Source organism: Ostrea edulis, chromosome 2 (assembly GCF_947568905.1).
Source record: "Ostrea edulis chromosome 2, xbOstEdul1.1, whole genome shotgun sequence".
Lineage (NCBI taxonomy): Eukaryota > Metazoa > Mollusca > Bivalvia > Ostreida > Ostreidae > Ostrea > Ostrea edulis.
The window spans coordinates 3,855,238-3,868,003 of record NC_079165.1 but is presented as its reverse complement, the minus strand read 5'-3'; the positions used below and the strand labels follow the sequence as shown (position 1 = coordinate 3,868,003).

General features: G+C 36.1%; 1 protein-coding gene across 1 annotated transcript; it reads left to right on the top strand.

Annotated features, from left to right (window-relative positions):
* The first annotated feature begins 556 nt into the window (after positions 1 to 556).
* LOC125679698 (galactose-specific lectin nattectin-like) lies at positions 557 to 2,318 on the top strand. The gene is made up of 5 exons (XM_048919132.2): positions 557 to 658; positions 779 to 882; positions 1,055 to 1,151; positions 1,607 to 1,817; positions 2,248 to 2,318. Exons 1-5 carry the CDS (start codon positions 613 to 615, stop codon positions 2,276 to 2,278), a joined length of 489 nt encoding a protein of 162 aa, XP_048775089.2. The 5' UTR covers positions 557 to 612; the 3' UTR covers positions 2,279 to 2,318.
* Positions 2,319 to 12,766: the final 10,448 nt, after the last annotated feature.

The window sequence follows — 12,766 nt, the reverse complement described above, 5'->3', positions numbered from 1 at the left end:
TTGCAAGAAGATAATTAAGTCGTTGTAACGAGATAATTAAGTTGTTAAAACGAGATTCGAACTCATTATAAGAAAATAATTAAGTCGTTGTAACGAGACAATTAACTCGTTATAACGAGACACAAACGCATTACAAGAAGATGATTAAGTCGTTGTAACGAGATAATTAAGTCGTTAAAACGAGATAGAAACTCATTATAAGAAGATAATTAAGTTGTTGTAACGAGATACTTAACTTGTTAAAATGAGATACGAACTCATTACAAGAAGATAATTAAGTCGTTGTAACGAGATGATTAACTCGTTATTACGAGATAATTAATTAGATGATTAACTCGTTATAACGGGATATTAACTTTTTCACGAAATATCTTACTAGTTATTACGAGTTAGATTTTTTTTCTTTACTTTTTCAAAAATGAACTAAGCCGGCTTTCGTAGTAAAACGTTGTATTTCAAAAAAAAGAATAATGGTAAAAAGGGAAATTCTACTTATTATAATGTCCTACAATCCTTGTAGAAGGTTAAGTGAATAGGGCAAAGAGTAACTGAGATAACACTGCACCAAGCTCTGATAATGATTACTGCAAACATTACGTTACAGTCCTAGAAATGAGCTTCACGTCTCTACAGTGTTTTGCTGCATTGATTGTTACAGGTAGAGGACATACTCCACATTGATAGAAGATGGTATTCATTACTTAACGGACCGAATTCTATTTTTATGATTTCTATTCATTACGAGTATTATACGGTGTATTATATGTTACATACTTAGCTCTGACAGTAAATGCGGAATCGTGTCACCATGGCTGGATTAAGCGAGGGTCCTCGTGTTACGCGTTTGTTACAGGGGCCCCGGACACCTGGACAGAAGCAATGGTATAGTTGTTGTGAAATCTCAATCAATTAAGCTAAAACGGTATATCTTATTATAGTCTAGAGGGTGATCATTTAGTCTGTTTTGACTTCTTTTATGTTTGTGAAGATCGATCATTTTTCAATCTTATGTGTGTTTCTTACTACATGCATCATTAATTCTGTTATTGTGTAGGCATTCTGTACAGGAATATCAGCTAAACTGGTAGAAATAGAAACTGCTGCAGAAAACGATTTCTTACGACTTCATTTGATTGACAGAGGAACCAATGGTAAGACCAGGGTTTTATTGCCATTAATTCATATTTACATTTCCGATGTTGTTGGCTTTGGTGTTTTAACTGATTGTAATGATCGCCATTTCCTCATGAATGCGATGCAGCTTTACAAAATGTGCGTATGAATCTTGATAAATATAATATATAATTATTTTAACGACTGAGAATTATACAATATATTGATTGAAAAAACATGAGCGTATGTACTGTAACACGTCACACCGGCATACTTTACAATATGCACTAACCATGCTAACGCGATTTATGAAGTACGCTGGCGTGAAGCTTCAGTTCACACCCTCATATAATTTCCAAAATGAAAATTTATCAACTAAAAAGTATTCATGAAGACTTTTCTATATTCCTTTTTGTTACTACGTATACTCTATAATTGTTAAACCAATATGATATTCCAAGAGTTCGTGTAATCCTGATTTGTTTCTTTACAGATAGCTTCTGGATCGGTCTTACTGACACTATCTTTGAAGGCGAATGGCTATGGATGTCCTCTCAATCAACCCCCGTATACAAAGACTGGTCCCCGGGCCAACCAAATAATTACCAGCAGAACGAGAATTGCGCCCATTTGTACAAACCATTTTCGTTTCACTGGAATGATTTCCCCTGTGCTGCGAAGCAGAGTTTTATTTGTGAAAAAGAGTAATTTTTTATATCTTCTCTCTCTCTCTCTCTCTCTCTCTCTCTCTCTCTCTCTCTCTCTCTCTGTGTGTGTGTGTGTGTGCGTGTGTGTGTGTGTCTCTCTCTCTCTCTCTCTTTCTCTCTCTGTGTGTGTGTGTCTCTCTCTCTCTCACCCCTCTCTCTCACCCCCCTCTCTCTCTCACCCTCTCTCTCTCTGTGTGTGTGTGTCTCTCTCTCTCTCACCCCTCTCTCTCTCACCCTATCTCTCTCTCTCTCTCTCTCTCTCTCTCACCCTCTCTCTCTGTGTGTGTGTCTCTCTCTCTCTCTCTCTCTCTCTCTCTCAAACAATTTTTTTTAAATTCGATAAACAAATAGTCAAACTTTTTGAAATCATCGGGGCAGCAACTGATATTTAGTTAGTCTTAATATACACGATATTTTCCTATTTCAGACTGGACCTTGATATTGGTATTGTTGGTTAAATGTCGAGAGTAAAAATTAAAGCTGACATGAATTCTGAAATACGTAATTTCTTTTACTCTACCCGTATATACCCCAAAAGTAGTTGTCAAACCTGAGTGATTTTCTAGCTGGACTCGACCAGTGCACATCTCCGATAGGAATGTATAGGGAATGAGAAACAAATAAATCACGTTTAAAACATCATGTAATGTATATCTACACAATTGTATATTTGTAAAACATTCTAAAAGTTTAGATAAAAGAAAAAAATTCTTGCATAATTGCATGTGCATGCAAGTATTTGTAGTTATTATTTCAATACAAATAACCGCGGAGAAATAATTCGCCAGTTACATAATAATAGAATGGAATAAATAAAGAACATAAAATATATATCACTTGCAAAATACTGCATGGTGCATATGTAATGCACATGACATGCTCGCCAAGAAAACGAATCAAATGCAGAAAGCTATTACCCGGGACTGGAGATGCGCACTTACAAAATATGTTAGATTCTCTTTATTCTGATCAATTCACGAAACAAAATAATAAACTCCATTTGTATCTCGAAGGAACTTGTCATTCCATTAATTATCATACAGACTGCGACACACTTTACCCGTGCCATTCAAGGTGTCTTCAATCAGGGGAGATATTCAGAGTGGAATATTTTTCCGGTATTGAATGCTGGACTGGTTTTGCAGTTGATAGAAATCAGGAGTCTGACCATACTTGTACATATGCACTGAACATCTGCTTGGATGTTACAATATTACGTGCACAATTCAAAATCTATTGATGATTGCATACAATAATATTTACATTCACTGAATCTTTTCTCTTATCATTATCGACCGCAGGGGTGGTCAGTCTATTTGTAGTTGTGAGAGAAAGTGCGCGTGGGAAATGAGAAACCATGTACAATAATTTCTTATCAATAGCATGCATAAAGTTCTGAATATAAGATTTTACAAATATATTATATAAACATAAGTTTTGATTACTGTAATCAATCTTTATTCGTTATCAGATACGATTTTACACAAGTTTTTACAGCTACCTGTAGTACTCCCACAGACACCTGAAGTATGAATATTACTACACCCCCCCCCCTTTATTTGGGGGGGGGGGTGTTTTTTTTTTTTGGTGGCAATAATTTATTTGATGTGTGTTAATTCCCAGTTTATATCATCCCTCTTTCGATTCATATAATCGTTTCACGCTTTTTGTAAGCACAAGGTATGAAACAACAAGAGATACTGTGAGCAATGCTCACTAAGAATACCCCCGCTTACCCCAATCTCCCAAAGGGTGTTGTTAATAGGTATAAATTACCTCTTTCCTGAGTGTAAAAATATGGTATGCCTTTGTAGAAGAAAATGGAAGATATAGTCCGAACACAAATCCATGGTATAAACCTATAATTTTGACCTTGAGATCAAAGGTCAAGGTCATAAAGAGGTCATGAATGTACATGACACATAGTCTCATGGTGATACACCCATGTCTTATAGTATGACTATGTCAAAACCCTACAATCAATTTTGACCTTGAGGTCAAAGTTCAAGGTCATATAGAAGTCATGAAGGTACCCGACACATCGTCTCATGGTGATACACTCATGTGTCAAATATGGTATGCCTATGTCAGAGAACAAAGAAGTCATGGCACTGACACGAATCCATTGTAAAAACCTTCAATTTTGACCTTGAGGTCAAGGTCATATGAAGGTCATGAAGGTACCCGACACATCGACTCATGGTGAGACACGCATGAGTCAAATATGGTATGCCTATGTCAAAGAACAAAGAAGTTATGGCCCGGACACGAATCCATTGTAAAAAAAAAAATCCTTTAATTTTGACCTTGAGGTCAAGGGTCAAGGTCACATAGAGGTCATGAAGGTAATTGACACATCGACTCATGGTTATCCACTTGTGTGCCAAATATGATATGCCTATGTCAAAGAACAAAGAAGTTATGGCCCGGACACGAATCTGCGCAGACAGACAGACAAGACAGAGTGATTCCTATATACCCCCTGAACTTCGTTTGGGGGGTATAAAAATTTGTAAACAAACAGAGTATTCGGATGATCCCGAGACTAAGCAATGTCTTTGCGAACCAATCACACGGCGCGTACAACAAATTCGTACTCTGTGACCTCCTTTTTGGTTGCCAGTGGAAGAGATGAAGCCCTGTCCGATCAATGCACGCAAGATTGTGTCAAATAAAAGAGATGAGATGGGTTTTGAGTTGAAGAGACTTGTAGTATGACACCTCCCTGACCTGCTGCTCGCCAAAATTCCTTAAGTAACGCTGTAAGTACTTGGAAAATGTGCCCCGAAACGGGAACCCTCTATTTCTTTACAAATTTTTGTTTCATACCTTGTGTATTTTATCATACCGGTAGAAGGCCAATCTCTAAAGCTTACAAAAAGCGTGAAACGATTACATGAATTGAAAGAGAGATGAGATAGACTGGGAATTCACACATTTCAGAGAAATTATTGCCACCAAAAAAAATTATCAACAAAGGGGGGTAAGTAAGTAATATCCATACTTCAGGTGCCTGTGGTACTCCTCGGAATGGTAGTGTGAAAAATATAGGAGCAACCCATTATCAATTAGATAAAAACAAAAGTTCTCATTTTGATTTGAACAGCTGCAAACACTTAGATATATATATTTTGGTTAATTATTGCTTTGTTTACAATCCGTGACGACCAAATCAGAGTTGCAGATATGCACAGTATATACATGTACATAGCCATCCCAGTTATTATTATCGTCATCATCAATGACGTAACATAGATCCGGGGATATGTCTTACCACGTGCACTGTATTCTAGTTTGCTTCATTTGCATACCTTCGTGATGATCCATGATGATCCTTACATTTTGAAAATCAATTTAAATAGCTTCTTCAGAGCAATTGCCTTATAAGCATGGGCGGATTTAGGATTTCAAACTAGAAGGGAATGGACAATCTGAGAGACAAGGGGGTCTGTTAGTCACTTTTAGATCCCCAATTCGCCTGATGGGAGCACAGGGGGCAAATCCTCTGTAACATTCCGTGTTTGATAAAACTAATACAATTATTAAGAGCACGTGCTACAATCTTATTTGGGAATAAATAATGTTTCAGTTTTTAAACTTCATCCAATCATGTTTGATAGCACTGTTGACTCCATGTATCATGGCCGGGTTTTATTAAAGATCTTTTGGTGCGCATCTGCTGATTTTTAAATGATTTGCATATTTTACTCCGACGCATCTAATATTGAAACCTGAATATAGGGATCTTTCATACATTTATGTTATTGTTTTGGAAACTCTTAAGTGCCCTTGCATAAATGATAGTACATGATAATCAAGCTCCTATCTTTGCTTCTCACGAAAATATCAACAGCTGGGAAGGAGAAACTTCAAACTTACTATGCGACTACATATGTCAGAAGTGGTGTAAATCAAATGTGGATTCTAAATGGACAACGGAAATATTCATATTTAGTGATCAGTCATCCAAAAAATTGTTTTTTAAAACAACACTCTGATTCCACGCACAAGTACTATGAAGTTGAAATGAAAAATATGCTAGAGTTACTCATTGACAATATCTTCGTGGTCTTTGGTGATCAGGTCTTCCAGCAGTCTATTGGAATTCCCATGGGCACGAATTGTGCTCTTTTGTTAGCTGACCTGTTTTTATATTCATATGAAGCTGAATTGATTCAAAAACTTCTACGTGAGAAGAAAGAAACCTCTTGCTGTGGCCTTTAATTCAACATTCAGATATATCGACGACGTTTTATCTATTAACAATAATAACTTTCATTCATATGTCGATTCGATTGATTGATGTTTTCCGCCACACTCAACAATTTTTCAGTTATCTGGTGGTGCCCAGTTTTTATAGGTGGAATACAGAACCCAGATACAATGTACCTGGTAAGAGACCACCAACCCTCCGAAAGTAAACTGGGAAACTTTATCCCTGTGAACTCGAAATAAAAGACACCACAGAGTCGTCCACTTCTGCTTCATACTTAGATATTTTATTGAAAGTAGATATTAACGGCAAAAACGAACAATTTCAGCTTCTCCATCGTCAACTTCCCATATTCATGTAGCAATGTTCTATTATCACCTGCATATAATGTTTATATCTCTCAACTGATTCGATACATAAGAGCTTGTTCTGCATATGGTCAGTCTTTAAATCGAGGCAAGCTATTGACAAGCAAGTTGATGGTACAGGGGTTTCAACAGTCTCGTTTAAAGTCAGTATTTCGCAAATTCTATGGTCGTTATAACGATCTAGTTTGCCAATACAACCTATAATTTGGGTCAAATGTTGTCTGACATGTTTCATACCGATTGTTAGGCCGTTCTTGGCATACTGGATTTGACTACGGATAACTCCGTTTACCTGATCAAGATATAGGTCTCACAGCGGGTGTGACCGATCGACAGGGGATACTTACTCCTCCTGGGCACCTGACCCCACCTCTGGTATATCCAGGGGTCCGTGTTTACCCAACTCTCTATTTTGTATTGCTTATAGGAGTTATGACATTCATCACTGTTCGTTATTATCGCCTTTCCATAACTATGTCTAAATGTTATAAACATACATGCCCCCATGTTCACCAATTGTGTTGAAGAACTCTTTACTTACTCCAACTTTGGCATTCATATTGCTCAGTAGTTGGAGTAAGGCACTGGTACTGATGTATTTCCTCTCAGTAGTTGGAGTAAGGCACTGGTACTGATTTATTTCCTCTCAGTAGTTGGAGTAAGGCACTGGTACTGATTTATTTCCTCTCAGTAGTTGGAGTAAGGCTCTGGTACTGATTTATTTCCTCTCAGTAGTTGGAGTAAGGCACTGGTACTGATGTATTTCCTCTCAGTAGTTGGAGTAAGGCACTGGTACTGATGTATTTCCTCTACGCCGCACACCACTGGGAATTCCGTCCCTATTATCAATCCCAATAATCTTTATTTCCCTGCGTTCTATACAACCAGTAAATTAGTTATCCTGTCTAATCCGACAAAATCATTCGTCCCCCGCAGCATGTTCAATTACTCTGTTTTCACTGTACTATGAACATTTAGATTTGCATATCTTGATTTTGAACCCAGTTCTGGTTTTGTTGTACACAAACATATTTCAGATATCATCTGCAAATATCTTACTAAATGCACCAATAACTTTTTAACCCAAAACAAAAAGGGGTCATCCTTGATTCTCTTCATGTGGACTTAATGTTAAAACTCAAATGGTCAGTTGGGACCTGTTTTTATTGTTGTTTTGTTTTTGTTTTTTTTACTTTTTAACCTTAAATCTTTAAGTAACGATAACTCTTTATGTGTGAAGACTCATTGCTTGGGTTCAGATATCCGGAAAGCTTGGTTTTACAGACAGACGAGCAGACAAACAAAACACATATTGCTCTACTAATATACTATTAGTATTTTATCTCTCGCATTCAGTGAAGCAGGGGACAACATTAGTGTTATCGGAACTATTCAATAAGCAGCGTGTAAACGTGGGTTAAAAAGAGTTTGTATGGTAATTATCTCCCTTGTACGTTTTGCGGCTCATAAAATGAAGAATGAAACAAGAAATGTCTAAATGTTATAAACATACATGCCCCCATGTGGCGATATTGATGGGATCATCTTTAAATTTAGAATGTCTGTAATAATAGTGATACAAAACATGCATTTCCAAATAACCAGTTTTTTTTTTAGTCATGACCTATGACCTTGTGAATAGAAAACCAATGGGACCATCTATTCTTCACTGTATCAAGTTTGATGTCTGTTAAGCAAAGGATTCTTATGATAATGAGTAAACAGTATCTTATTATGTCCAGTTTAACCCTTTGCCTTTGACATTGTGACCTCAAAATCAATTGGGGACATCTGCTTCTTGAGGGAAGTAGTGTACCACGTTTGATGTCTGTCAAGCAAAGAGTTTTCAAGATCTTGAACGGACAATGTCTAGTGTAGATTAACCTTTGACCTTGTGATCTCAAATTTAGTAGGAATTATCTACTCTTTAGAAAGAGAAAAAAAAAAACACCACAGTATTACCACAGGGGCTAAGCCCGTTTTGGGCCCGAACCCTGTGATACCACATTTATGGTATCACAGGGTTCGGGCCCAAAACGGGCTTGGCCCCTGTGAGTATTACAAAGAAGTCTGTCAAGCTAAAGATTCTTAAGATATGAAGCGGACAACTCTTGGTCAACTGACCGACCGACAGATGCAAACCAACATGCCCCCTTTTTCAAAATGGGCATAACAGCGCGTTGAAGAGTCTCGCGAAAGTATGCTTGTGACGAACATTGAGCGAATGTGTGTTCAAACAAACAAAGATGTTATGTCCTTTTTATAAGATCGTTATCATCAAAAAATGCAATATAAATGTTCCTTTTCGGCGATTTATTCAAGGGATTTTTTAATATTTCCGAAGAACTGCCTTCTGGACATTATATCATAAATGATTTAATTTGAAGTTCCGTTGGTTTTTCTTTTGAAAAAAAAAATAACCCCTGTAACTTCCTAAGTTTGTTACTGACATATTTTTATAAATTAGCAAAGATAAAAACAAATTAAAGTTCATTTAGTCTACATTAAACTTGACCTGTTGTTGTTCTTCTTTTGATATAAAACATAGTTGACTAGTTGATATAGTTCTAGTGTTATCGATTTCTTGACAAATGACATTAATTTTGATCTGCCTGTAGCGGTTGAAAGTTTGATTTTTAAATCTCGAAAATACTTTTATCAAACACAATTTCATCCTGTAATACACATGAAAACAAATCACAGTTATCTTAAGAACATACAATATATATATATATATATATATATATATATATATATATATATATATATAAAAGATCATATCTCTTATTTCCGGTTTACAAATTAACAAAGACCGAGAAGAGAATGACTAAAAGGTTTAACAATATAAAGTGCAACATCAAACATGTAAAGTAAAATTAATAGTCTACGCTATGTTCAATGTAAAGGCATATGAAAATAACTCTTTTAATTGTTATCTAATTTGCATACGGGGGGGGGGGGGGGGGGGCGTTCCATTCAACATAAGCGAGCAGTTTTGATTTGTTGATGTAACCGGCTGTGTACAGATTCCGGGTTTAAAGCGAACACATGGTTGCTACAAAGAATCCAAGATGATAAGATTGACGTAGACATTTTAGAATCATGCGAAAAAGAAATTCCCATTTCACCATCTCGTAATTATTAGATACTTAAGTCTTATTTCGTAATTACGAGATAATTAATTGTGAATTTGTGTTTACATGATACTAATAGACCTCGTATAGATAAATTAGATGTTAAGGATACTTTTAAATTATTCACCATTTGTTACAACAGATGACCTGTTGAAAATATAATGCTAGATATTACTACCATTCGCTCGCGGTATCGATGAATCAAATCTAACAGCCCCATGATTATTTTTACCATTGCAGAGATTTATTTTAAATTGGTTTGCACGTATTGAAGATTTCCAACAAAAGCATGCTTTTAAGAATCGTTTAACTGCGGTAGTCCGATTGTTACTTTTAGATAGGATGTATCCTTAAATCTTGTTTTTTATTTTGTCCTCATGCATGTTAAACAAACTCGTGTTATGCCCCAAGTGGGACCACAATTGACACACAAGACATTACTATTTCTATATACGTACAATATTAACAATCTTATATAACGCATGATTTACCTATATACAAATGATCTGCTTGAGTTTGTACTTTTTATCATTGCTTGGGGGAGATAGTATACCTCTCTGTGCCATAAAATGAAATTTTATACGTTTATTTTCTTTTAAACCTTTATTTAGATTTTCCTGCATGACATATAACCATTTGAATATGATCTATTACTATCATCTAGTTCTACAGAAATTACACTTAAACTCATGGTCGATGGCAAATTTGTGTATTTTTATCATTCAACTAACCTAGAGTTGAAAATTAAATACACTTCAAAAGACCAAATTGATTACAACATGATCATGAATTGAGTTTTACAAAACCAAAAACTTTAATCGAAATGACAGAGCACGCACGTGTTATTTTGTGAACACTTATCAAAAGATATATCATTTCTTTAATTACACATCCACGTGCAGTATAATTTGTGAGAATAAAAGCAAATGATTTTTGTAAATGGAATGACCCGCTACCTACAACAATACAAAGTGGCACGATAATCATATGCAATCAGAGTTCATTCGGGAAGTTGGGGTTTGTTTGTATGGTTTTTTTTTTTTTTTTTTTTTTTTTTTTTTTTTTTTGACGTGTGTTTTGTCTGTAACGAGTAACCGAGGTTCTATCACGTGGCTTTGCATACTGAATGATGCTGAATGATACTTGGCTCGGTCTGCTGAAATGTCTTTGGCTCGGTCTGCTGAAATGTCTTTGGCTCGGTCTGCTGAATAGCCATTCGGAACACACTGTCCTATAGATTTCTGACTGATTGCAATACCTATGGGTGCGAATTATACTTACAATATCATAGAAGTGTTCGAAGTGTTGAATTTGTATGATAAACCGAGAATCCTTGGGCATGTCACTTTTTAAAGGAGGAATAACACCCCAGAGCATTTTGATATGGATGGAAAGTGTAAGATTTGAACAATGATTTGTAAATATTAAAAACTTTCAAATCTACTTTATTTTGTCCCAAAAAACCCCAATTAAATCCCTATTACATGGACTCGAACCCGCGATGTACACGTACATACAGATCAGCAGTTGCCACAGTAACCGACTGATAAACCCAGCTAGGCAATCAATAAAAGGAATATGCAAATATCGATGACCGATTGTATTGGTAGCCTTGCTAATTAAGTTACTGTGACGTAGGGTCATCACGAAATCTTTGTTTTTATTTATACTTCAAGTATACACGTTTCCAATGTGTATAATTCACAAAGGTATAGCATGTTCCTGGGAAAATATTTCTATATGCTTTTATCAGTGGCCTTGACCTCTGTCAAGGCTTATAACATAATCAACAAAACAGTCTATAGTTCATGTTTAGGAGTAAAGGTTTTCAAATATTGTAACCTCAAAATATCAGCACTTGAGTCTGGGCTCCACATCGAGAGGTCATAAATTACAAATGTACAATTTTGGGAGAAGCTTCTAAATTCAACATGACTACATTGTATAAGCATACACGCAGTTAATATTACTGCTCTGGAGTGAAGATTTAAGGCGATATAAAAGGTGAAGATAACGAACAGTGATCAATCTCATAACTCCTATAAAGGTGAAGATAACGAACAGTGATCAATCTCATAACTCCTATAAAGGTGAAGATAACGAACAGTGATCAATCTCATAACTCCTATAAAGGTGAAGATAACGAACAGTGATCAATCTCATAACTCCTATAAAGGTGAAGATAACGAATAGTGATCAATCTCATAACTCCTATAAAACTGAAGATAACGAACAGTGATCAATCTCATAACTCCTATAAAGGTGAAGATAACGAACAGTGATCAATCTCATAACTCCTATAAAGGTGAAGATAACGAATAGTGATCAATCTCATAACTCCTATAAAGGTGAAGATAATGAACAGTGATCAATCTCATAACTCCTATAAAGGTGAAGATAATGAACAGTGATCAATCTCATAACTCCTATAAAGGTGAAGATAACGAACAGTGATCAATCTCATAACTCCTATAAAGGTGAAGATAACGAACAGTGATCAATCTCATAACTCCTATAAAACTGAAGATAACGAACAGTGATCAATCTCATAACTCCTATAAAGGTGAAGATAACGAACAGTGATCAATCTCATAACTCCTATAAAGGTGAAGATAACGAACAGTGATCAATCTCATAACTCCTATAAAGGTGAAGATAACGAACAGTGATCAATCTCATAACTCCTATAAGCAACACAAAATAGAGAATTGTGCAAACACGGACCCCTGGATATACCAGAGGAGGGAGCAGGTGCCCAGGAGGAGTAAGCATACCATGTCGAAAGTGAGCCCTATTTGATCAAGTAGACGGAGTTGTCCGTAGGCAAAATCAGCGTGACAAGAACGGTCTAACAATCGGTTTGAAACACGTCAGACAGCATTTGACCCAATGATAGGTTATATTGGCAAACTAGATCGTTATAACGACCATAGAATTTGTGAAATGCTGACTTTAAACGAGACTGTTGGAAACCCTGCACCATCAACTTGTTTGTCAGTAGCCTGCCTCGATTTAAAAACTGACCATAAGCAGAACAAGCTCTTGCATATCGAATCAGTTGAGAGATATATGCATCATATGCAGGTGGTAATGGAATATTGCTACATAAATATGGGAAGTTGATGATGGAGAAGCTGAAATCATCCCGTTTGTCATAAAGTTGAGTTGTTAGTTTGCCGTTAATGTCTACTTTCAATAAAATATCTAAGTAGGAAGCAGAAGTGGATGACT

Coding starts and splice junctions, on each gene's coding strand:
- LOC125679698 (XM_048919132.2), top strand. CDS start 613: ATGAGCTTCACGTCTCTACAGTGTTTTGCTGCATTGATTGTTACAG. Junction 1,152..1,606: donor GATTGACAGAGGAACCAATG/GTAAGACCAGGG, acceptor GTTTCTTTACAG/ATAGCTTCTGGATCGGTCTT. Junction 1,818..2,247: donor AGTTTTATTTGTGAAAAAGA/GTAATTTTTTAT, acceptor TTCCTATTTCAG/ACTGGACCTTGATATTGGTA.